Raw genomic sequence first — 21,990 nt, forward strand, 5'->3', positions numbered from 1 at the left:
GCTGTCTGCTGCGGGGCTGAACCCAGGGCTGCCCCACGAAGCACCAGGGGCAGCTGGGGGGGGAAAAGGGTTTATTTACAGGGGGAGCTGGGGGGGGCAAGTCACTGGAAATCACTGGCATCGATGTGGAGCGGGGGAAAGTCGGCGTCCACGGTGAAGAGGGAGCTGGTGGCAGGCAGGGCTGTGTCCTCGGGCTGTGGCAGGAAGGGGTCGCGGGGGTCCAGGAGCGCAGCACTGCCTGCGGGACGCAGGGGGGTCAATGCTGCGGGACCCCCATGGCCCCCAGCTCCCCCAGCCCCAGGCACTCACCCCCCAACCTGGCGTCCATCTGCCCCAGCCCGCTGTCCATGTTGGGCATCAGCTCCGCTGCCTCCAGCGTCTCCAGTGTCCCCGTGCCCGGCTCCAGGTCTTGCTCCAGGAACTGCAGCAGCTCCTGCATGTCCTGGCCCTGAAGCATCGGCCCCAGGTCCCCCAGCCCCGCTGGCAGCAGCCCCTGATCATCTGCGACTGGCAGTGGCTCCGCAGCGCCAGGGCCCGGCTGCAGCAGCCCCTGGTCCCCAGCTCCCACTTGTTGCAGCATCCCCGCGGTTCTGGGCGCTGACTGCAGCGTCCCCACCGCCCCGGGCAGCACCTGCAGCATCCCCAGGTCCCCTGCTCCCACCTGTAGCATCCCCTGGCCCTCGGGGATGAGCTGCAACAGCATCTGTGGCTCCAGGGCCCCGGCTGCCACTTGCTGCGTCCCTCGGTCCCCAGCACCCCCTTGCTGCAGCATCCCTGTACCCCCGGGCAGCACCTGCAGCGTCCCCAAGCTCCCTGGCCCCACCTGCAGCGTCCCCTGGCCCTCAGGGATGAGCTGCAGCACCAGCTGCGGCTCCCGTGCCCCGGTCCCTGCCTGCAGCATCTCCAAGCCCCCTGGGCTCACTTGCACCAGCGGTGGTGTCTCTGGGCCCCGGGACCCTGGCTGCAGCATCCCTGGTCTCTGGTGTTGCGCCCCCGGGCTCCCGGCCACCACCTGCAGCACCCCTGGGCTCACGGGCTGCAGCGTTCCTGGTCCCCTGGGGTGCTGGGTCCCTGGGCTCCTGGCCACCACCTGCAGTGTCCCTGGGCTCACGGGCTGCAGTGTCCCTGGGCTCCCGGCCACCACCGTCCCCGTCCCCGGGCTGGTGGGCTGCAGTGATCCCAACCCGCTGGGCTGCAGCTGCAGCGTCTCCAGGTTTTCTGTGGCAACTACCAACTCCTCTTCTGTCTGCCATGACTCGTTGGCCTGCCTGCAGGGAGAGAGGGCAGGTCCGGGTCAAGGTCAGGGTTGGGGTCCAGCGATGAGAGGGGTTTCCCCCTCCGGGGACTTCGCCGTCCCCCTGCCTCACCTGGAGGACACGCGGATGAGGCGCTGGTTCAGGTATTCCTTCTTCTCCGTCAGGCTCCCTGGGGGCAGAGAGGAGAGTTTGGAGGGGGCGGCGGGCGCTCCGTCTGCACCGCGCCGAGCCGCGCCGTGCCGTGCCGCACCCTCCTGCCGCTGGCTGTAGTAGGGACTGAAGGCTTCGTCGCGGGGGGTGTCGGGGTAGAGGAACAGGAGCGGGTTCTCGGGGATGTTCTCCTCGGCCAGCAGCTGGTAGTCGCGGATGATGTCGGGCAGCGCCAGGGAAGCCAGCTCGACGGTGGTGTAGGGAACCACGGCCCGGAAGGCAGGGCGCCCTGCGGGACGGGGCGCCGGGGGTCAGCGGAGGGGAGGCCGGGGTGAGGGGCTTGCGCCGGAGGCGGGGGGGGCACGCTCACCGCTCTCGGGATGCTCCACCCAGGTGAAGGTGACCCCCCCCAGGACGCTCTCGCTGAAGCGAATCAGGAACGTCCCCGTCCGCTTCCCCTTCAGCAGCTTCTTCTCTTGCTTGCGGCTCACGAAGCCCAGGATGAGGCTGGGGGAGGCGCCGTCAGCCACTGCGGCCCCCAGCCCCCCCGGCCCCCCAGCCCCAGCCCTACCCGTCCTTCCAGAGCTTCTTGAGGTGCTCCTGGAGCAGGCCCAGGATCCCGTCCAGCCAGGCCCAGAAGGAGAAGCCGGCGGCACCGTCCTGCGGGAGCGGGTGCATGAGGGGGGGACACGCAGGACCGGGGGGCGCGCAGGACCAGGGGGTGCAGGACCGGGGGGTGCAGGACCGGGGGGTGCAGGACCGGGGGGTGCAGGACCGGGGGGTGCACGCAGGACCGGGCGCTGCTCACCTTGGAGAACTTGGACCAGGACAGGACGCTCTCCGGAGACGGCTTCGAGCCTTGGGGAGGTGAGAGTGGGATGAAGCGGGGGGCACAGCTCCAGCCCGGGTGCTCAGCAGGGCTGGGGGGGGCTGACGCCCGACCTTACCGAGGAGCTTCTCGGCCAGCATGTGGAGATGCTCCCGGCTCAGGCCCCGCTCGGCCACGCTCTCGAACTGCCAGCTCAACACCTCGGCCAGCCGGGGCCAGGGCGCTGGGGGCGGCGTGGCAAAGAACTGCTGGTCCTGCAGGGATGGGGGATGAGGGACACGGGGCAGGGACCAGGCTGAGGACACAGGGCACGGACAGGGGACAGATACAGGAATAGGGCACGGGGTGGGACCGGGACCAGAACCAGGGACAGGTCAGACAGGGACTGGGAACAGGAGCCCAGGACAGGACACGGGGACAGAGAGTGGGCCTGGAGCAGAGACAGGACACCGGGACACCGGGGTACAGGGAGATGGGGCTTGGAGGGAGACACGGGGCTGGAGGCAGGGGGGAGACAGCGTGGGGCCGCACGGGTCCCGCTTGCCTTGGGGTTGGGGCTGAGCATGTTGAACCAAAGGATGGAGGCCCAGGCGCTGGAGAGCTGGTGGTTGCTGTTGGAGATGATGACGAAGGGCAGGGTGGAGGTCTGTGGGGGGAGCAGGAGGTCAGGCCGGGTGGTTCCTGGCCCCCCAGCCCCCCTGGGCCCCTGCCCTCACCTCCAGCTGCATCTCCAGCCCGCAGTACGCGTACGCCAGCGTGAAGGTGATGAGATGCAGCTCCTCCGTCACGGCCAGGGGACCCTGCGCGGACGGGGCACCGTGAGCCGCCGGCCACCCCGCGCCCCCGCTGCCCCGTAACCCCGTACCCACCTCATTGGGGCCTTTGCTGCCCTTGCCCGACCCGCTGATCTTCTGCTCCTTCAGCGTCTGTGGGGCAAGAGAGGGTCAGCACGGGGCCTGGGGCAGGGGCTCGGGCCGGGGTCCTCTCCTGCTGCCCAGCCCCATGGGGACCCAGGTGCCGGGGCCCGTACAAGGTACTGGAAGTCGCAGATCAGCCCCTCCCGGGGGCTGTCCCCGGCCAGGAGGGTTTTGCTGCTTGAAGTCAGGATGTTGAACTTGCGAAACCTGGGGGGTGGAGAGAGGCCATGGGGGGGGGGGCTGCCGGTACCCCTGGGGAAGCTGGGACCCCTGGGTGGGCACCAGCCCTGCCCACCACAGCTGGCGCTCGGCTCTCACCCTCGTGTCTTCGGAGGGTCCCTGCAAGAGACAACGCAGAGTCAGCGGGGTTGGGACCCTGGCCCACCCGGTGGGGCAGGGGGACCGGGGACTGCCCCGGGCCTCGTGGGAGACCTCAGCCCGGTGGGTGCCGACCTGTCGATGTGGATCGCGGCCTCCATGCGGTGGTTGCGGTCGTGCAGGCGGACCAGCAGGCGGGCGCGGGTGCAGAACTTGCTGGCCGTGCGCAGCACCAGCGGCCGCTTGGGCGTGTTGGGCATGCTGGGCTGCTGCTCCACCACGAAGGCGCTGGGGGCACGGGAAGGAGGCGGTCAGAGCAGCCCCCGGCCCCGGTCCCGGCCCCCAACCCCGCTGCCCCCACCTCTGCAGCAGGCAGGTGAGCTGCTCCCGCAGCCGCGTCTCCAGGAGGGGCGTCTCTGCCTGCAGCGGGTCCCGCTCGTAGGTCACCTTCTGCTGCAGCTCCCCCAGCGCCCGCAGCAGCTGCAGCAGCTGGAAGAGCCCCTCGCCCAGCGCCGTGAACCTGCGGGTGCCCCCCGGGAGTCAGCGGGGTCCGGCTGCCCCCCGCTCAGCCCCCTCCCCCCCCCCGGCCCGTCACTACCAGGCCTCCAGCTGGTGCAGGCGGGTGTCCACGGGGGCCCCCAGGCAGCTGCGCTGCTGCCGCTCCTGCCAGGCCTTCAGCTCCTGCTGCAGGAAGTCCCGCAGGGTCTCGCTGCGCCCCAGGAGCTGCTGCATCTGCGCCACCACCTCCTGCAGGGGGACACGTGCCCTGAGCGGGGGCACGGAGCGGCTGCGCACCCCCCCCCCCCCACCCCAGGCCCCGGGTCCAGCCCCAGCCCCCTCTCACCCGCCGCTGCCGGTCCAGGTTCTGCAGCTTGGCCTGGAGGGATTGGACCTGCCGGGTGTACTCGGGGTCCTTAGTCTGGTCCTGGCCTGCAGGCAGTGGGGTGGGAGGGTTGGGGGGGGGGCGCAGGGCAGCGCTGGCAACGTCCCCCCCCTCCCAGGACGGGCAGGATCGGGCCCTACCTGGCAGGTAGTGCACCTTGTAGCAGAAGTCAAAGGCATCCTGCAGGTCCTCCAGGTGCCGGAAGGCGCGCTCGGCCTCCTGGGGACAGGGGGTGTGAGGGTCCGGGCAGCCCCCGCAGGGCTGGGGGGGCCGGGGGGGGGCGTTACCTGCAGGGCTGTGTGGAACTCAGCCAGGCGCCGCTGGATCTCCTGCTCCCGGTCACTCTTCGGGGGTGTGCTGGGCGCCGGGGCGGCCTCCCCCTGCGGAGGTACCGGGGGGGCGTTGGGCACCATTTGGCTCGGCCCTGCCGCCCGGGGGGGGCCCTGCCGCCCGGGGGGGGGGGCCCAGCCTACCTGCCCCCCCGCCTGCCCCAGGCGCAGGATCCGCCGCTCCTCCTGCAGCAGGTTGGCCACCAGGTTGGCGAAGCTCTCCGGGTACTCCTCAAAAGCAGCCTGCGGGGAACGGGGCGGGGGGGTCAGCGGGCACGGAGCCCCAACCCCGCCCCCCCCCCCCGCCCCCCCCAAGCCCCGCCGCCCACCTGGAGGTCCCGGCGCGCCTTGCGCAGGTTGTGCTTCAGCATGAAGTCCTCGTCGCCCAGCCCCAGGCTGCCCAGGCGCTCGTCCAGCAGCGCCAGCAAGGAGTGGAAAAGCATCCGGGCGTGGGACGAGAGCGGCTCCGTCGCCTGCAGCCTGCGGGCACCGCAGCTCAGCGCCCGCCCGGCCCGGCCGCGCGCCCCCAGCCCCAATTCCCCCTCCCTCCGCCCCCCCCCCCCCCCCCCCCGTACCAGTCCTGGTCCTCGATCCAGGCGGCCAGGCACTGCCGCACCGCCATGGGCAGCGCGGCGGCGGCGTACAGCTGGTGCACCTGCTCCAGGTGGGTGTTGGCCAGGTTCTGCACCTCCTGCCACTGCGCCATGCTGCGGGGAGGGGGCGTCAGGGAGCGGGGGGCGCCGGGGTGTCGGGGGGGGGGGGGGGGGGGTGGGAGGGTGTCAGGGCAGCCCCACGGACCCCCCGACGGCAGCAGGGCCAGGCGGGGGCTGAATTGGTGAACTCATCGCCCGCTGCCCCCGCACTCCCCCTCCCCCTGGGACGCTTCCCCCCCCCAGCAGAACCCCCCAGGCCCCTTCCCCAGGCGGCTCCTCGCAGCCCCCCCCAGCAGCAGCCCCGTGGGGACCTGCTCCCTAAAATGGGGCGCCCACCAGTGACCCCCACCCCGGGGCCCCTCCTGAGCCCCCCGAGCACGCCCGGAGCCCCCCCACAGGGGACAGCCTGCAGGGAACACCCCCCGATCGGGACCCCCACCCACAGGGGACACCCCCCCCATGGGGTCACTCCCTGATCGGGACCCCCCCCAGCAGGGGACACGCTCCCATCGGGACCCCGCCCTGCAGGGGACACCCCCCCATGGGAACAACCCCCGATCGGACCCCCCCGCCGCTTCGGGACCCCCACCGCTTCGGGACCCCCCCCCCCTCAGAATACACCCCCCGATCGGGACCCCCCCGCAGGTGACACTCCCCGACCGGGACCCCCCCCCCCGGAAGGGGACACCCCCCCCCATGGGGTCACCCCCCGACCGGGACCCCCCCCCCCCCCCCCGCCCCGCCGGGCCCCCCCCGCGCCCACCTGGGCGCTCTCCGCGGCTCCCGGGGCAGGAAGGCGCGCCCAGGCCACGCCCCTTCCCCGCTCCGCGCCGCGATTGGCGGAGCGCGGCGGCGAGGCCACGCCCCCCTCCCGGCCGGCCGAACGCGGGTTCCTGCGGGGCGGCCGGCTTCCCCGAAATGACGTCAGAGGGCGGGGCCACGAGGGGGCGGGACCAGCCGGGGCGGGCCCCAATGGGCGGGGCTTGGGGGCGGGGCCACAGAATGGGCGTGGTCACGTCGTGGGCGTGGTCACGGCGTGGGCGTGGTCACGGCGTGGGCGTGGCCAGCGGGGGGGGTGCGGGAGGAAATGGCGGCGCCGGGGGGCTCAGGGGGGATTGGGGGGGGGGGGGGGGGGGGGGCAGCGCCGGGGGGCCGCCGGTGCGGGGCCGGGGTCCCGCTGCCCCCGGGGCTGGGCCGGGCCGGGGTGACCCAGGCCGGGCCGCCCCGCGGGGCCAAAGTCCCCGTGCTCCAGGGCAGGGCGGCCCCGCCGTGACCCGGGGCTGGGGACAGGGGACACGGGACAGGGGCCGGGGACAGGGGACAGGGAAGGGGACAGGGATGGGGAGAGGGACGGGGACAGGGACACGGGACAGGGAAGGGGATAGGGATGGGGAGAGGGACGGGGACAGGGACACGGGACAGGGAAGGGGATAGGGACAGGGACATGGGAGGGGAGGGGGACAGGGGACACGGGACAGGAGCTGGGGACAGGGAAGGGGACAGGGATGGGGATAGGGACAGGGACAGGGGATGGGGACGGGGGATAGGGACAGGGATAGGGATGGGGACACGGACACGGGCACGGATGGGGACAGGGACGGGGACAGGAGATGGCAATAGGGCCAGGGCCAGGGGATGGGAATGGGGGATAGGGCCAGGGATAGGGGCAGGGATAGGGACGGGGACATGGACATGGGTGGGGATGGGGACAGGAGATGGGAATGGGGACAGGGCCAGGGGATGGGGATGGGGGATAGGGCCAGGGATGGGAACAGGGATAGGGGAAGGGACATGGACACGGGTGGGGATGGGGACAAGAGATGGGAATGGGGGATAGGGCCAGGGATGGGAACAGGGATAGGGGCAGGGATAGGGACGGGGACATGGACACGGATGGGAATGGGGACGGGGATACCGATGGGGACAGGGATAGGCGCAGGGACACAGAGCCAGGCGCCCCGCGGGGCCTTTATTCAGACGATGAGGACGGGGCCGCTGTAGGTAGCGGGGGCCGTCGGAGCTTCCCCTTCCGCCGTGAAGTAGCCGAAGAGCGCCCGCACCCCGGCCTTGAGCCCCGGCTGCAGCCCCAGCCCCAGGCCCATGGCCACGGGGCCGCCGGCACCGGCGGTGAGGGCGGCCAGGCCGGCGTAGCCCAGGTCCTGGGCCACCTCCAGGGCCCGCTCGGAGGCCAGGACCTCGCAGCCCTGGAAGGCGAAGTAGATGCTGGTGCCCAGGTTGTAGAACAAGCTGACGCCCGGCACCCAATCCAGCACCCCGTGGGCCTCCTGCTCCCCCGGCGGGTTGCAGGCATCGTCCTCGCCGTCCCGCCGGGCCCGGGCTGCGCGGCGGCACCGAGGGGGCCAGGCACGGGCCCCACGGCGCCCCGGGGCCGGCACCCCATGCGGCGGCGGCGGGGTGCCGGCCCTGGGGCCGCAGGGCCCAGCCGGGCCAGGGTGCCCCAAGTGCACCAGGCTGAAGAGCAGGGGCAGGGCGTGGGGGCTGGGGGTGTCACGGAGCCCCGCCAGCCCCCGCAGCAGGGCGGTGGCCGCGGGCGTTCCCAGCTCCCGGTACAGCCCCAGCACCGTTGCCTCGGCCTCGGGGCCGCACGCGGCTCCGCTCAGCGCCAGGGCCAGGGCGGCGCGGGCCAGGGCGCGGGGCAGCGGGGGGAGCCGGGAGAAGCCGGGCAGGGCCTCAGGGTGCAGGTCCCGGCAGGAGACCCCGTGCCCCCGCAGCGCCTGGGGGGGGGCGAGCTCTGCCAGCAGCCCCCGCGCATCCGCCTCCAGCGGGGTGGGGACGTGGCTGCTGCCGCCCCCCAGGCCCAGGAGGAAGAGGAGGAGGAGGAGGAAGAGCAGAGCCTGGGGCATGGCGGCAGCTCCAGGACAGCCTGTGGAGGCAGGAGAGGGGGCAGAGCTGTCAGCCCCCTGCAGCCGCAGCCCCTCCGCGCCCCCCCCCAGCACCCCAGCTCACCCCCTTGCGTCCGCTGGCGTCCCCTCGCCCCTCTGCTGCCACCGCTGCTGCGGCCAAGCCCCCCGTGGCCCGTTTATAGGCGCCGTTATCAGGAGCCGGTTGCAACACGCAGGGACAGGAGTGGGGCACAGGTCACCGCCGCGCGGACGGGGCCGCTCGCACGCCCGGCCCCGCAGCCCCGCACCAGGCCCGGCCCAGAGCTGCAGTCGTTTATTGGGTCTCTTTCCAGATATAAAAGGGATGGGGGGAAGGAAACGGAACAAAACGGGGGAAAAAAGGAACCGGGGGGGAGAAAGGGAGATGGGGACAGACGTGGGGCATGGAGACAGGGGCAGGAGCCGCCGCCTGCTGTCGCAGCACCCTTCAGAACAGCTTAAAAACCTGCAGCAAAGTGCCGGAGCTCTGCCCAGAGCCCAGCTGCACCAAGGGGAGGTTGGGGCCCTCAGTCCTCTTCCTCCTCCTCCTCCTCCTCCAGGCGGCGGGCACGCTTCCGCCTCCCTGCAGGCTGGGGGTCGTCGTCGTCCTCTGAGCGGGGCGCAGCGGGGGCTGGTTCTGCCTCTGCGGGGGGGGAAGGGGTCAGGGACGGGGCTGAGCCCTGGGACAGGGCACGGATAGGGGCAGGGACACAGGTCCGGCTCCGGGGGGGGCATGACGGGGGAAGAAACCCCGCCAGGGGAGGCCAGAGGAGATGGGGACAGAGGGGCTGAACCCACCCGGGCTTCCACCATCCTCATCCTCGCTGTCGAGCTGGCGCCGCCTCTTGCTGCCCGCCTGCAGGGGGACGGGGACGGGCTCCTCGCTGCAGCAGTGGGGACGTGGTCAGGGGAGCCCGATGGCCCCCAGCCCCGGGGGGGCGCTGGGAGAACCCAGGTGCCTGGTGCCCCCAACCCAGCACACGAGACCCCAGCCTCACCTCTCTGAGTCCGATCCGAGCGGGGCCGGCAGCTGCTCCGCTGCTGGGTACACGAAGAGGGGCTCAGAGGCAGCTCCTGCACCCCCAGCCTGATCCCTGCGCCCCCCGGCCCAAATCCTCACCTGAAGCAGGAGCCTGGGGGTGCCTGGGTGGCGCCGGCAGCCCCTCAGGGTGCTGGGGGAGCCCCTCAGGGTCGGGGCTATGGTGGGCAAGGGAGGCGGCGGCGCGGCGCAGCTGCTGCGGGGTGAGGGTGGCGGGGATGCGCCAGAAGGACTCCTGGGGGGAGAAGGGAGACGCTGCAGGGCCGGGCCAGGCCTGGGGGGACAGGGCCGGGGCCGGGGACCTCACCTGCTCACTGGCAGGGGGACGGAGCCCCAGCTCCCGTAGCAGGGCTCGGAAGCGCCGGTCCTCCATGGCATCCTCGTTCTCCTCTGAGAGAGGCACCAGGGGCACGGGGAAGGACAGGCCTGGAGCAGGGGGAGCGCTGTCAGCCCGGCCCCGTGCCCCAGCCCCCGGCCCTGAGCCCTGACCCCGCTCACCCTCCTGCTCGCGGTCCCCGGCCGTCCTCCTCAGGCAGGTCTCCAGCCACCGCAGGGGCCCGGCCAGGCCTGGGGAGAGGCGGGGGGCTCAGACAGGATCCGGCCCCTGCAGCCGAGCCCCAATGGGGGGCTTAAATCTGGGGGGTGGGGACGGTCCAAAGCCCCTCACCCCCACCCACCTTCCTGATGCAGAAGATGCACCAGGCCCTGCCCGGCCCCTTCCTCGGGCACCCAGTGCTCCTCTAGGGGGTCGCTCTCTGCTTCCTCCTCTTCTTCCTCCTCTTCCTCCTCGCTGTCCCCCTCCTCTGCTGAGCTGTCCTGGGCTGACACCGCCAGGGCGTCCGCCTCACCCTGCGGGGACCAGGGGGAGGTTGGGTGCCTGTGGTGGGGCAGCACCCTTGGGATGCCTCCCCCAGACCCCCCCCGTACCAGCTCGGGGCCGCGGCCCTTCCTCCGGCGCTTCTTGTGCAGCTCCTTGCGCTCCGACACCAGCCCCAGCCCCAGCAGCTTCTCCACCACGCGGGCCCGCGACCGCCGCGCCGTCAGGTTCTTCATGATGTTCCCCAGGACGTCTGCGGGGAGGGGTCAGCGGGGGACCGGACCCCCTCGTCCCACCCCGGAGTCCCCGTCCTCGCTCACCATCCGAGCCCCTGAACTCCTCAAAGAGCCGCTCCAGCTCCTGCTCCTGCTCCTCCGTCCACAGCACGATGTGGGTGCCCTTCCTGGGGGGGGGGGGGGGCACAGCCATGGGCGCTCGCCCCGGGCAGGGTGCTGCCCCCGTCCCCGGGGGGGCCTGGCTCACCTCTGCTGCGGGAAGTCCTTGGCGCTGCTGGCCAGCCCCAGCCTCACCAAGTGCTTCACCACCTGCCTCCGCGTCCGCCCAGGCGCCGGCAGCTCGGCCAGGATGGCGGCGATGACGTCCTGGCCTGCGGGAGGGGAGAGGCTGCAGGGATGGAGCCCCCCCAGGGGGGGTCCCGCTGCCCCCCGACGCCCCCGTACCTTCCACCTCCTTGTACTTCCAGTACAGCTCCCGCAGCGCCTGCTCCTCCTGCGGGGTCCACGCAGGGGCCCTGCGCGCAGCAGCCCTGGGCGGAGGCGGAGGGGAGGGGAGGAGAGGTGAGGGAGGGCTGCGACCCCCTCCCCAGCCCCCCCCGTGCCGGCCCCACTCACCCCTCTCCCTCCTGCAGGGAGCCGTAGCCCTCGGTCATCTCGCGGACGGCCGTGGGGTTCTTCCAGAAGAGCAGCTCCACGAAGGCCTTCTTGTTGGTGGCCGCCAGCGCGAAGAACTTGCCCAGGATGAACTTGGCCAGGGCCACCAGCTCCTGGAGTCGTCGGGGGGGGGGCGGGGGGAAGAGAAGGGCTGTGGGGTGCCGGGGGGGCTGCAGAGGGCTGGGGGAGAGGGGTGGGGAGGGCAGGGCCCTGACCTGGTGGGCAGCAGCGCCGGGGTCGTTGAGGAGGCGGTGGAAGAGGGTGAAGAGGGAGAGCTGGAAGAGCAGGGCCTCCATGCGCAGGTCGCGGGCCAGGCGGTGCAGCAGGCGGGCGGCGCAGTGGTTGGTGCGGGCGCTGTTCTGGGCATAGCCCCGCAGCAGCAGCGCGCAGGCGCGGACCACGGGGGCGCAGGCGAACCTGGCCCCCGCCCCAGCACTGGTGAGCGGGGCCGTGCTGGCTCCCCCTTTGCCCCCCCCTGCACCCCTCCCGGGGCCAGGCCCCCCTCACCGCTTGAGGTAGTCCATGAAGTTGAACTCCTTCTCCGCCACCTGCACCGTCTGCTCCTCCTCGTCCTCCTCCACCTCCTCTTCCTCGAGCTCCTCCGGCTCCTCGGCCTCAGGGGGCGCGTGCCCTGCGGGGGGAGTGGCTTTAAGGGCCCAGAGCGTCTCCAGCCCAGGACCCCGCTGCCTCGGGGGCAGGATTTGGCCGTGGGACTCACGGGGCAGGGCAGCGAAGAAGATCTCCCGCAGCAGCTGGGTCTCCTCGGGCGGCCCCGCACCAGAGGGGCCGAACACGTCCCCTTCGGGCCACACTTCCCTGGGGGAGAGGGGCGCAGGCTGGCACCGGAGCCCCGTGCCCTGCCCAGGTGGGGGGGTCTGGTGGGGGCCAGTACCTGGCGCAGCGGAGCAGCCGCAGGGCCTCAGGGGCCTGGGCACCCCGCAGGCAGCCCTGGATCCGCAGCAGAGCCTCCGCGCGCTGCTCCTCCACCGGCGTCTCCGAGGCAGCGTCGAAGGGCACCACGTTCTCGGGGAGGGGCACCTCGCCCTGGGGAGGGGGCACGGCATCACCCTGTGCCCCCACGGCCACCCGGGGGTGGTGGCGGGGCCGGATCCTTCCCCTACCTGCAGGCAGGCCTGGAGCTGCAGGGCCAACCCTGCCCACAGCTCCTCCAGCTCGGCCGCGCTGGGTGGCTGCGGGGCGAGGGCTGCGGGCGCCCGCGGCTTCTTCTTCCTCCGCACGCGTTTGCTCTGGGGGGGGGGGGGCGAGAGAGAGAAGTCAGGAGGGGCCACCCCCCGCTCCCCTGTCCCCCCCTGGCTGCAGCCTCAGCCCACCTGCACCACGAGCCCTGCGCGGCCGCGGCAGAAGTGCTCCAGCATGCGCAGGAAGAGGTGCGCCGTCTCCACCAGGTCCCGCAAGAAGGCGCGCGGCTGCTTGGTCTCGTCAAACTTGCGGAAAAGCGCGAGGAGGAGCTCGCGGTACTCCGTCAGGTAGAAGATGTTGTCTGGAGAATTTGGGGGGGGGGGGATCAGCGGGTGCTGGGAGGGGGCGCAGCTGCTCCAGGGCCGGCCGGACAGACGGACTCACTCTTGATGACCTGGCTGCTGTCCCGCACCGCCGGCTCGGGGGAGCGGTCCATCTCCTGCACCGTCCGCAGCAGCTCCTGGTAGGCCTTCAGGGCCAGGTGCATCCTGAGGACGGGCAGTGTCAGGGCACAGCCCGCGGGGGGGGGTCCCGGCAGCGGGGAGGGGACGCGGCCCCCACCTGCGGGCCCAGGTCACCGCCTCCTTCTTGTCCATCAGCGCCATCTCGTAGTAGGTGGTGAGGTTCTGCTCGATGAAGTGGAAGGCGCGGACGCCCACCGTCTCCGACACCAGCTCGGGACGAAAGCCCCGGCTGCGGTTGAAGGCCATGAAGAAGGCGGTGGCCCACAGGTAGTAGGTCTCGTCGTGCTGCTGAGCCTTCTCCCGCAGCAGCTGGTCCTGGGGGCACAGGGGGGCTCAGCGTGGGGCTGCCCTGGGCAGGGGCCGGGCCCCCCCCTGCCCTCACCTTGACCAGCAGCATCAGGCGGTTGTAGCAGCCCTCCAGAAAGTCCTGGCAGAAGTGGCAGAGGAAGAGCCGGACGTTGTGGGCAGAGCGCCGCGAGGGTCCGGGATCGGGGGGGGCCCAACGCCGCCGCGGCACCCGGCGCGGCTCCTTGCCCAGGTCGTGGCTGTAGCTCTGGAGCTGCGGGGACAAGAGGGGACAGCCTGACTCGTGTTCCCCCCCCCCCCGCACCTCCCGCTGCGTCTCCTGCCCCATGCTCACGTTGTGCAGCCCCTTGTGGAAGACGACGTCGTTGTCTCCGATGGCCTTCAGGCCCTGGATGACGTAGGAGCCGCGGAACCGGGAGTGCCTGGCGGGCACGGGATGAGCGCTGCCACCCCTGCGATGGGGTCCCAGCCCCCCCGGCCCCCTCCTCACCTGGACGGGCGCTGCAGCGCTCGGGCCCTCTTCTCCGCCAGCTCCCGCTGCCGCAGGGTCTCCAGCTCCCGCGTGTCCTCCCCGCGCTCGGCGGCCGCCTGCCCCTGCCCCAGCGCTGCCAGCTGCTCCGGGCTCTGTGGCAGAGCCGTCAGCGCTGCCTGGGGGCTCGGGGGGGGGTCCCAGGTTCAGCCCAGCTCACCTGGTCACGGAACATGAGGGAAATGATCTCGAGGACGTGCAGGGCCCATTGCTGCTCGGACTGGGCGCTGGCCAGGAACTTGAGCAGGTCATCCATTCCGCTGATGTGCAGCGCCCACAGCACCCGGTCGTGCACGCTGGCATCGCCGTCCACATCCTGGGGGGTGGCCGAAGTTGGGGGGGGGGGGGCTCAGCACGTGGAACGCCAGGCCCTGGGGGGGAGCCACCGCAGCCCCCAACCCGGTACCTGCTTCTCCGTGGGGTCCGGGGGCACGTGCAGCACGTTGCGCACCAGCAGCAGGATCCGCTCGATCAGCAGCGTGTCCTCCTCCTGCCGCTGCTCCCAGTCCTGCAGCGGTACAGGCGTGAGGGCTCCTGGGGACCCCTGCGGCCCCCCCGGGGGCCCCCAGCCCAAGCACCGACCCCGCCGTGCCCAGGACTCACCAGCTGCAGCACATCGTAGAGCTTCTCGCTGAGCACCCCAAAAACTTTCTCACTGGCGAACGCCTGCAGAAAACCCTGCGTGAGCACGGGGGGGGGGGTCTGGGCAGAGCCCCCCTCCCCCGGGGCTGCGCCGGGGGCCCCGTGCCCGTCAGGCTCACCTCCTTGTAGGCCTGGAGGTAGGACAGGACCTGCAGGAAGTGGTGCCGGGCGGTGGCGTCCGCCGGCACCTTGCCGAAGCAGAGCAGAGCCGGCTGCGTCAGGTTCACCGTCAGCCTGCGAGCGGATGTGGGGGGGGGGGGGGCGCGTGGGATTCCTGCTGCTCTCAGGGGAGGGGGCGCCGTGGCCCGGGGCGGCCCCGGGGGGGCTGCCGGTACCTGACGACGGCGTCGAAGAGCGCCTTGTCCTGCGGGTACTGCACCAGGAGGGGCAGGAGGTCGTTCTGCAGGATCTGGGCCGCCCCCAGCTGCTGCCGGACGTCCCGCGTCTCGTCCTCGTGCCGCAGGTACCGGATCAGGTCCTTGACGCTCTCTGCGGGGGACGGGGCCGTGAGACCCCGGCCGCCCCCGGCCCCGCCGCCCCCCGCCGCCCCCCGTACCCAGGCAGTCGGGCTCCCGGTGGTAGACGTCGCCCTCCAGGTAGCCCAGGGCGCTGCAGGTGGCCAGCAGCTCGCAGTTCATCATGTACCAGTCCATGCAGCGCGGCGCGGCACCGGGCACCGGGAGCCTTTGGCGAGACCCCGTCAGAGAGCCCCGGGGGCCACCCCCGGCTCGGCCGTCCCCGGTCCCGGGGCTCCGGGCGGGCTCGGGTCTCCCCTGGTGCCGGTGCCGATCCCGATCCCGGTGCCGGTGCTGGTCCTGATCCCGGTGCCGGTCCGGGTCCCGGTCCCGGTGCCGATCCCGGTGCTGATCCCGGTCCCGGTGCCGATCCCGGTCTCAATCCCAACCCCGGTGCTGATCCCGATCCCGGTGCCGGTCCCGGTCCCGCTCCAGGTGCTGATCCCGGTGCCGATCCCGGTGCCGGTGTCAAGCTCAATCCCGGCCCCGATCCCGATCCCGATCCCGGTCCCGGTCCCAATCCCGGTGCCGATCCCGGTCTCAATCCCGGCCCCAATCCCGGTCCCGATCCCGGTCCCGGTCCCGCTCCAGGTGCTGATCCCGGTGCCGAATCCGGTGCTGATCCCGGTCCCGCTCCAGGTGCTGATCCCGGTGCCGGTGTCAGGCTCGATCCCGATCCCGATCCCGGTCCCGGTCCCGGTCCCCGCGCCCGGCCCCGCCGCCCCCGCGGCTCCGTTACACAACCGCCCCAGTTCCCGCGGTGCGAGCCCCGCCCCGCGGGCTTCAAAGGGAAACGCCTTCCCAAGCCGGGCTGTGGGCCCCGGCCTGCCCCGCCGCGAGTGGGGGCCACGGCAGCCCCTCCCTCGGTGGCAGCACCCGGGCGGTGCGGTGCGGAGCGGTGCGGTGCGGGTCGCTACGGTGCGGTGTGGGGTCCAGCACCCCTACTGACACCCCGGTCCCGCAGCGCCCTACGGGCAGCAGCATGGGCGCGGAGTTGCCCTTTTAACAAAGGCCCCGCCCCTGGACGGCCCCGCCCCCGAGGGCAGGGCATCCCCTGAGGCGCGGGAACGGCCAGGCTCCCGCCAGCCCCCGCGCGGTTGCCGTGGCGACGCGGGCCCGGCCCGGTCCCGGCGGTGCCGCGGTCCCCCCGCGCCCCAGTCCCCTGCGCATTGGTTCCCCGGCACCTTGGTTCCCCCCGGTTCCCCCGTGCCCCCCGGTGCCCCCCTCCGGTTCCCCGTTCTCCCCTCCCTCCCCCCCCCCGCCCCGCGCCGGCCGAGAGCGGTTACCAAAATAAAGCGCAGGTTTAATTCACCGAACACAGAACTCCCGCCGCGGCGGGGCGGGGCGGGGCGGCCCCGGCCCGGTCCCGGCGACCCCGGCCGTACCGGGCCGCTCGGTCCCGGTCCCGGTGCCGGTGGCCGCCGCCGCCCGCCCGCTGCGCCGCACACACACGCACGCACCACACGCACCGCGGCGGCCCCGTCACTGCAAAGGCGCGGGCGGGCGCTGGGACCCGGTACCGGCGCCCCCCCGGGGCCCGGCCTACAGCCCCTGCGTCTTCAGCTCCAGCGGCTCGGCGGGCGGCTCGGGCGGCGGCTCGGCGGCGGGCGGCTCTCCCTTGAGGACGGCCAGGCGCTCGGCCAGGCTGCGCGGCCGCGGGCACAGCGCGAAGTCGTAGAGCAGCGCGGCCACCGCGGCGCCCAGCAGCGGGCCGGCCCAGTACACCTGCGGGGGGGCGGCGTGGGAGCGGGCCCGGACCCCCCCCGTGCCCCCCCTGAGGTCCCCCCCCCCCGGGCTCCGGTGCCGGCCCCGGGACGCCCACCCGGGGGCAGCGGGGCTGGGGGCTCCCCGTGGCCTGTCCCCGTGTCCTAAGCACGGGGCGAGGGGGGGGCCGGGACCTGCCCACCGGGGGGGTCTCCGGCAGCCCCCTCCGCTCAGAGCGGGGTGCTGCGGGGGTCACCGGGCCGGGGCAGGGACCCCCCCCTGCACTTACCCAGTGGTTGGTGAAGTTGCGGGTGATGACGGCGGGGGCAAAGGACCGTGCGGGGTTCATGCCGGCGCCCGTGTAGTGGATCTGGGGGGGGGGAAAGAGGGGGCGGTGGGGGGCTGGCCGGCTCCCCCCCCACCCCCACCCCACGGTGACGCCGCCGGGGTCCCCGGGTGTACGGTGAGGGTAACGGGGAGGTCCCCGCCCTTACCCCGAAGAGGTGGCCGAGGGCGAGGGAGAAGCCGACGGGCAGCGCGGCCGAGCCCGGGCGCCCGTCGTGGCGGTCGTCGAAGCTGGCGAAGACGCAGAGGATGAACTGGGCGGTCAGCAGCAGCTCCACCACCGTGCCCTGGCCCGGGCCCACGCTGGGGTGCAGCTGCGGGGGAGAGGGGCTCAGCGCCCGCCGGCACCCGGAGCTGCTCCCGCATCCCTGCTGGCTCCGGGGGCCCCCTCCCGGCGTCCCCCAACCTGCTGCTCACCCCCGAGCCCCTCCCGGTGCCCAGTGCCCATCAACCCCCCCCCCGCCATCCCAGACCCCCCAGCACCCCAAACCTCCCCAGTCTCCCGTTACCCCCAGCCCCACAGTACCCCAAACACCCCCGGGGTCCCCGTTCCCTCGCCCCCAGCCCCAAACCTGCAGCACCCCCGGACCCCTCCGCCCTCTCCCTGCCCCGCTCACCGCGCTGAGGCCGAGGGTGCCGCGCACGGGGGCCGGTGTCACCCCATAGAGGACGCCGGCCCCGGCCAGGGCGCCCAGCAGCTGGGCCAGGAGGTAGCCCAGGGCGCGGGGCAGGGAGAGCTGCGAGGCCAGCAGGAAGGCCAGCGTGATGGCCGGGTTGAGGTGCCCCCCGCTGACGTGCCCCAGCGCCTGCACCAGGGTGGCCTGGGCCAGCCCGAAGGCCAGGGCGGCCCCCAGGACGCCGTGGGGGCCCGGGGCCCAGCGCAGCGAGGCCCCCAGCCCCAGCAGGGCGTAGAGGAGGCTGCCCAGGAACTCGGCCAGGACGGCCCTCCAGAAGGAGGACGAGCGCAGCTCCCGCATGGCCTGGCCCCGCTGCCCGCCGCGGCCCCGCTCCCCTCGCGGGGGCCGCCCGCACCCACCTTTATATGCCCCCCCCAGCCGGCCCCGGGGGGTGGGACCCCACCGCCGCCACCCCCCCTTAACCAGTTCGCTGCCCGGGATAGGGGGGGGTGGGTGAGGGGCTGTGCGGGACCCCAGTGCCCCCCTGGGGCAGCCCCACGCCCCCAGGAGAGCAGGGACCCCCCCAGAGCTGCCCGCCCCCCGTCCCTGGGGCTGCTGTCCTGGGGGGCTGGCTCTGACCCACAGGTGCCCTCTGTGGGTCCTGGGGTCAACACCAGGCTTGAGGGGGTGGGGGGCAGCACCGAGACCACCCCCCCCCCCCAGCCAGGTTTTGGGTGACACTGTAGGGGGGCAGTGCTGGGAGCCAGCCCACCCCGGCCCCACATCCTGGGGGCTGGGGGTGCCCCCGGTTCAGCCCCACATCCCGGGGGCTGCGGGTGCCCCCCCCGGGGGGCCGTGGTGGCCCCCCCCCCCGCCCCGCCGCCGGTTTATTCAGCCTGGCTTAGCGGGCGCTAAGCCCCCGGCCAGGGGGGATTAGGGCCGGGCCCGGCCATTGGCGCCCGCAGGAATCTGCCGGGGCTGCAGAGGCTGCGACAAAAGGCTTTGCTGCGCTCAGCGCCCGGCACGGGATGGGAGCAGCCCCTGGCCCCCGCCGTGGGGCCGCTGGGGGTGGGCACGGCTGGGGGGATGAAGGGAGGGCCCCCCCCAGCGACCCCCCGCACCCCCACCAGGACCCCCCGAGCCCCCCAGCACCACTCTGCACCCAGCTCTGCCCCAAAGCTGCCTTTAATCCCCATGGGGAAGAAGAAGGTTGGGGGGAGGGGGGTGCAAGGAGCAGGAGCACCCCCCCCCCCCGCAGTCCCCCCCCTTCTGCTGGGGGCACCGGGCACCCCGTCCCCGTGCCGCAGGGGCTCAGGCTGTGTCCCGGCCCTGCTCGGCTTGGGGGGGACCCCTGGAGGGGGCGGTGGGGGGAGAGGAGGGGGACGGGCTGGTGGCCTCCACCAGTGCCACGTCCCGGCAGGCGAGGCAGGCGCCCAGCTTCTCCCGCGAGGCACCGGGGGCGAAGACGAACTCGTAGGAGAAGCCAGCCAGCACCGCACCCAGCACCGGGCCCAGCCAGTACACCTGGGGAGGCCGGGTCAGGGGGCACCCGATTTGGGGGGGGACGTGCTCAGGGGCTGCCGGGGGGATGTGGGGGTCTGGGGGTGCCCCAGGAAGGGGGGATGTGGGAGCAGGGGTACCCTAAGGGTGCCAGGGGATGCTGGGGCACAGCACTAGGGATAGGGGCAATGGGGCGGGGGGGGGCACACCAGTGACGGAGGCTGACTGGAGGGACCTGCTCTAGGGGTGAGGGCCCGGAGGGGGGTCACACGTTTGGGATGGGGACACCAGGAGGGCCCTACCCCAAGGCTGGGGACAGGGGGGGACCCGTCCTGTGGTGGGGGCACCAGGAGGACCCAAGCTGGGGGCGCAGCTGAGGGTAAGAGAAGAGCTCCCTGTCCCGGGGGGAGGATGGGACGGGGCAGTTCCACGCTGCAGCCAGGGGCACCCAACCCACAGCGGTGTCTTGAGGAAGGGGGGACGGGGCACGACACCCAGGGGTGCCACCGACTCACCCAGTGGTCGTCCCAGATGCCGGTGACGACGGCGGGCCCCAGCGAGCGGGCTGGGTTCATGCTGCCCCCCGAGAACGGCCCCTGCGGGCAGGGGGTCAGGGCCGGGCATGGGGCCGGGAGCCCCACGGCCGGGGTGGGGGCACACGGGGGGGGTCCTTACCGCAGCCAGGGCGCCGGCAGCCACAGCGCTGCCCAGGGCCAGCCCGGTGGGGCCGGCTGCCCGGTCGGCGGTGGCGAAGGCGGCGAGCGCCAGCTGGAAGGTGGCGAAGGTCTCCCAGCCCCACGCCTGCCCCGCCGTCCCTGCCGCGCTCACCTGCGGCCACAGCCCGGCCTCAGCGCCTGCCGGCACCGGGACGGGGACACGCACGGGGACGGGGGGCGCTCACCCTGGTGACCAGGCTGGCATCGTCCGGCAGCGCCGAGCGCGCGGCGGCGGAGGCCAGCACGGCCCCGGCGCACTGGGCCAGGAGCCCGGCGGCCCCGCGCAGGGCGCTCAGCTTGCGGGTGCAGAGCAGCGCCAGCGTCAGCGCCGGGTTGGCCTGGGGCGCCCCGAGGGCGCAGGCCAGCGCCGCGGCCGCCAGGCCCCCCGCCAGCGCCGGGGCCAGGGGGCCGGGGGCCGCCGAGGCGCCCAGCACCACCCCCACGAAGATGAGCGTCGCCATCGCCTCCGCCAGCACGGCCCGCCAGAAGCAGCCGCTGCGCAGCTCCTGGGGGTGCAGGGCGCCGCGGTGCCATGGAGAGGGGTGTGAGCGCGACGGGGCGCCGCCATGGCCATGGTGACGGGTGACGCCATGGCCATGGGGGGACCGTTGGGGTGATGGGGGCGCCATGGTGACGGGGGACCTTGGTGACTGGGCACCATGGCGATGGGGTGCCATGGCAACAGGGGACCTTGGTGATGGGGTGCCATGGCAATAGGGTGCCATGGCAATAGGGCGATGGGGGACCTTGGTGACTGGTTGCCATGGCAATGGTGTACCATGGTGATGGGGGACCCTGGTGACTGGGTGCCACGGTGATCAGGTACCACGGTGACGGGGCGCCTTAGCAACGTGGTGCCGAAGTGATGGGGTGCCATGGCAACGGGATGCCTCAGCAGCTGGGAGCCGTGGTGACGGGGGGGGGGGTCCCTGGCATTAGGGCACATTGGCAACTGGGTCGCCATGGCAACTGGAGCAGCCCCAGCAGGAGGGGGGGTGCCATGGCAACTGTGGGGTGCTGAAGTGGGGTCAGGGTCGTGGCTGGGGGCACACGGGGACCCCCACGATGGGGTTAGGGGCTGAGATCTCAGACCGGGGGGGTTGTGGGGCACGGCAGGGGCTGCCCACCCCCACCCCGGGACCCCACAGTCAGGGCTTGGGGGCAGGTGGGGGGCCGAGGGGTACCGGGGCCTTACCTCCCTGATGGCCATGGCGCAGCTGCGGGGCCGAGGTGAGCGCAGAGGATGCCCAAGGCGGGGGCACCTCCCACCCCCCTCTTCCCACCAACCCCCCGGATTTAGGGGGGGGGAAGGCCCCATGCTCGCACAGGGCATCGCCGGAGCACAGGAGGGGGCTGCCCGTGGGGCACAGCCATGGGGGGGGGGTGCTGCAGGGGTCCTGGGCTGGGGCTCGGGCACCCCAAGGTGTTCTGGGTGCCATGGCAACAAGCTGGGGCACTTTGGGGGGTTGCCACGACGACCAGCGCGCCATCCCCAAGGGAGAGATGAAAGGCAGGGATGAAAGGAGATGGGGGGGGAGTGTTTATGGGGGGGGCAGCCCTGGCCGTAAACGGGGCCGGCCCCGCTCACACAGCAGCACCAGGAGGGTGCTGGGGACCCCCCAGCTGCGCCCTGTGCTGGGGGGGGCAGCAGGAAAGGATCGGTGCTGGTGGCTGGGGGGGGGGGGGGTTCGGCAGCCTGTGCCCGCCGCTGCCCCCCAGCCCCTGCTGCCCGCGGGGGGGGGGGGGGGGCCGGGCCCTACGTCCCTGCCAGCTCAGCAGCCCGACCCGCACGTGGCGTGAGTCAGCGGGGTCGGTGCCCGGGGGCCTGGCTCAGCACGGCCAGGCCGGCCTGAAAGAGCCAGAACATTCCCTGCACAAAGGGGCGGACGGACGGACGGGCGGACGGACGTGCGGCGGGCGCCGTGCGCGGCCCCTGGGAGCTGGGGGGGCTGGGGGGGGGGGGGGGGCGCCCCGCCACCATCGCCCCTATTGCCCCCACGGCGCCATCGCAGCCCCTCCATGGGGCACAGGCCCTGCGGGGAAGGGCCCCGCGGCCTGCCCTGCCCCCCCCGGACCTCACAAAAGCCCCCCAAGACCCCCCCCGGGCTTCCTGCCCCCCCCCGTGCTGCCCCCAGGAGCCCCCGGCCCCCCCCTCGCCCTTTGGGGAGGGGAGGGGGAGGGGTAAGGAGAGGTGCCAAAATGGCGGCCCCCTGCCCGCCTTCAGGCGCGGGGCGGGGCCTGTCCGCCGTCACGTGCCGGGGGAGGGCGGCGCCAAGATGGCGGGCGTGAGGGATCCGTGGGGGGGCGGGGCACGTGACCGGCGCCTCCAAAATGGCCGCGCCCATGGTGCGGCGCGACCCGCCCCGCCGAGGCGTAATGGCGGCGGCGAGCGGGCGGGGCTCGGCCGCCTTAAAGGGGCCGCGCGCCCCAAACGGGCTCGCCCCAAAACCCTCCGCAGCGGGGGAGCCCCGCACGGGCCCCGGGGGGGT

The 21,990-nt window shown here is 73.5% G+C and overlaps 5 protein-coding genes across 7 annotated transcripts; all 5 read right to left on the minus strand.

The window, feature by feature from the left end:
* Nucleotides 1–56: 56 nt before the first annotated feature.
* Nucleotides 57–6,256, minus strand: STAT2 (signal transducer and activator of transcription 2). The gene is made up of 23 exons (XM_066985714.1): nt 6,099–6,256; nt 5,258–5,389; nt 5,012–5,162; nt 4,827–4,925; nt 4,641–4,733; nt 4,494–4,572; nt 4,315–4,400; nt 4,069–4,217; nt 3,832–3,990; nt 3,606–3,758; nt 3,471–3,491; nt 3,266–3,359; nt 3,105–3,161; nt 2,952–3,035; nt 2,780–2,881; nt 2,354–2,489; nt 2,215–2,264; nt 1,978–2,066; nt 1,777–1,913; nt 1,507–1,695; nt 1,368–1,425; nt 310–1,268; nt 57–238 (listed from the first exon to the last, which is right to left on the minus strand). The coding sequence occupies exons 2-23, from the start codon at nt 5,386–5,388 to the stop codon at nt 102–104; spliced, it is 3,213 nt and encodes a 1,070-aa protein (XP_066841815.1). The 5' UTR covers nt 5,389; nt 6,099–6,256; the 3' UTR covers nt 57–101.
* Nucleotides 6,257–7,279: 1,023 nt separating this feature from the next.
* APOF (apolipoprotein F) lies at nt 7,280–8,454 on the minus strand. The gene is made up of 2 exons (XM_048055853.2): nt 8,303–8,454; nt 7,280–8,219 (listed from the first exon to the last, which is right to left on the minus strand). Exon 2 carries the CDS (start codon nt 8,197–8,199, stop codon nt 7,309–7,311), a length of 891 nt encoding a protein of 296 aa, XP_047911810.2. The 5' UTR covers nt 8,200–8,219; nt 8,303–8,454; the 3' UTR covers nt 7,280–7,308.
* A 42-nt stretch (nt 8,455–8,496) lies between these two features.
* On the minus strand, nt 8,497–14,970 carry TIMELESS (timeless circadian regulator). 2 transcript variants are annotated; one of them, XM_066985712.1, is made up of 29 exons: nt 14,661–14,970; nt 14,440–14,593; nt 14,224–14,338; nt 14,066–14,128; nt 13,869–13,970; nt 13,623–13,778; nt 13,424–13,557; nt 13,268–13,355; nt 13,010–13,186; nt 12,725–12,942; nt 12,548–12,651; nt 12,295–12,464; nt 12,085–12,210; nt 11,856–12,007; nt 11,682–11,779; nt 11,471–11,594; nt 11,179–11,380; nt 10,925–11,076; nt 10,754–10,839; nt 10,557–10,680; nt 10,394–10,476; nt 10,184–10,326; nt 9,934–10,105; nt 9,755–9,823; nt 9,564–9,682; nt 9,338–9,491; nt 9,216–9,255; nt 9,016–9,101; nt 8,497–8,860 (listed from the first exon to the last, which is right to left on the minus strand). In XM_066985712.1, the coding sequence occupies exons 1-29, from the start codon at nt 14,755–14,757 to the stop codon at nt 8,745–8,747; spliced, it is 3,624 nt and encodes a 1,207-aa protein (XP_066841813.1). In that variant the 5' UTR covers nt 14,758–14,970; the 3' UTR covers nt 8,497–8,744. The 2 variants fall into 2 exon arrangements, with proteins under 2 accessions (XP_066841813.1, XP_066841812.1); XM_066985711.1 differs by having other exon boundaries at nt 9,216–9,258.
* Nucleotides 14,971–16,024: 1,054 nt separating this feature from the next.
* On the minus strand, nt 16,025–18,094 carry MIP (major intrinsic protein of lens fiber). Its single transcript, XM_066985732.1, has 4 exons — nt 17,286–18,094; nt 16,818–16,982; nt 16,613–16,693; nt 16,025–16,344 (listed from the first exon to the last, which is right to left on the minus strand). Exons 1-4 carry the CDS (start codon nt 17,643–17,645, stop codon nt 16,162–16,164), a joined length of 789 nt encoding a protein of 262 aa, XP_066841833.1. The 5' UTR covers nt 17,646–18,094; the 3' UTR covers nt 16,025–16,161.
* Nucleotides 18,095–18,457: 363 nt separating this feature from the next.
* LOC136788049 (aquaporin-2-like) lies at nt 18,458–21,865 on the minus strand. 2 transcript variants are annotated; one of them, XM_066985729.1, is made up of 5 exons: nt 20,697–21,865; nt 19,687–20,007; nt 19,461–19,613; nt 19,301–19,381; nt 18,458–18,809 (listed from the first exon to the last, which is right to left on the minus strand). In XM_066985729.1, the coding sequence occupies exons 1-5, from the start codon at nt 20,832–20,834 to the stop codon at nt 18,597–18,599; spliced, it is 906 nt and encodes a 301-aa protein (XP_066841830.1). In that variant the 5' UTR covers nt 20,835–21,865; the 3' UTR covers nt 18,458–18,596. The 2 variants fall into 2 exon arrangements, with proteins under 2 accessions (XP_066841830.1, XP_066841829.1); XM_066985728.1 differs by lacking the exon at nt 18,458–18,809 and having other exon boundaries at nt 18,818–19,381.
* Between the last annotated feature and the right edge of the window lie 125 nt (nt 21,866–21,990).

The sequence above is a fragment of the Anser cygnoides genome, chromosome 32, assembly GCF_040182565.1.
Source record: "Anser cygnoides isolate HZ-2024a breed goose chromosome 32, Taihu_goose_T2T_genome, whole genome shotgun sequence".
In the NCBI taxonomy this organism is placed as follows: Eukaryota; Metazoa; Chordata; class Aves; order Anseriformes; family Anatidae; genus Anser; species Anser cygnoides.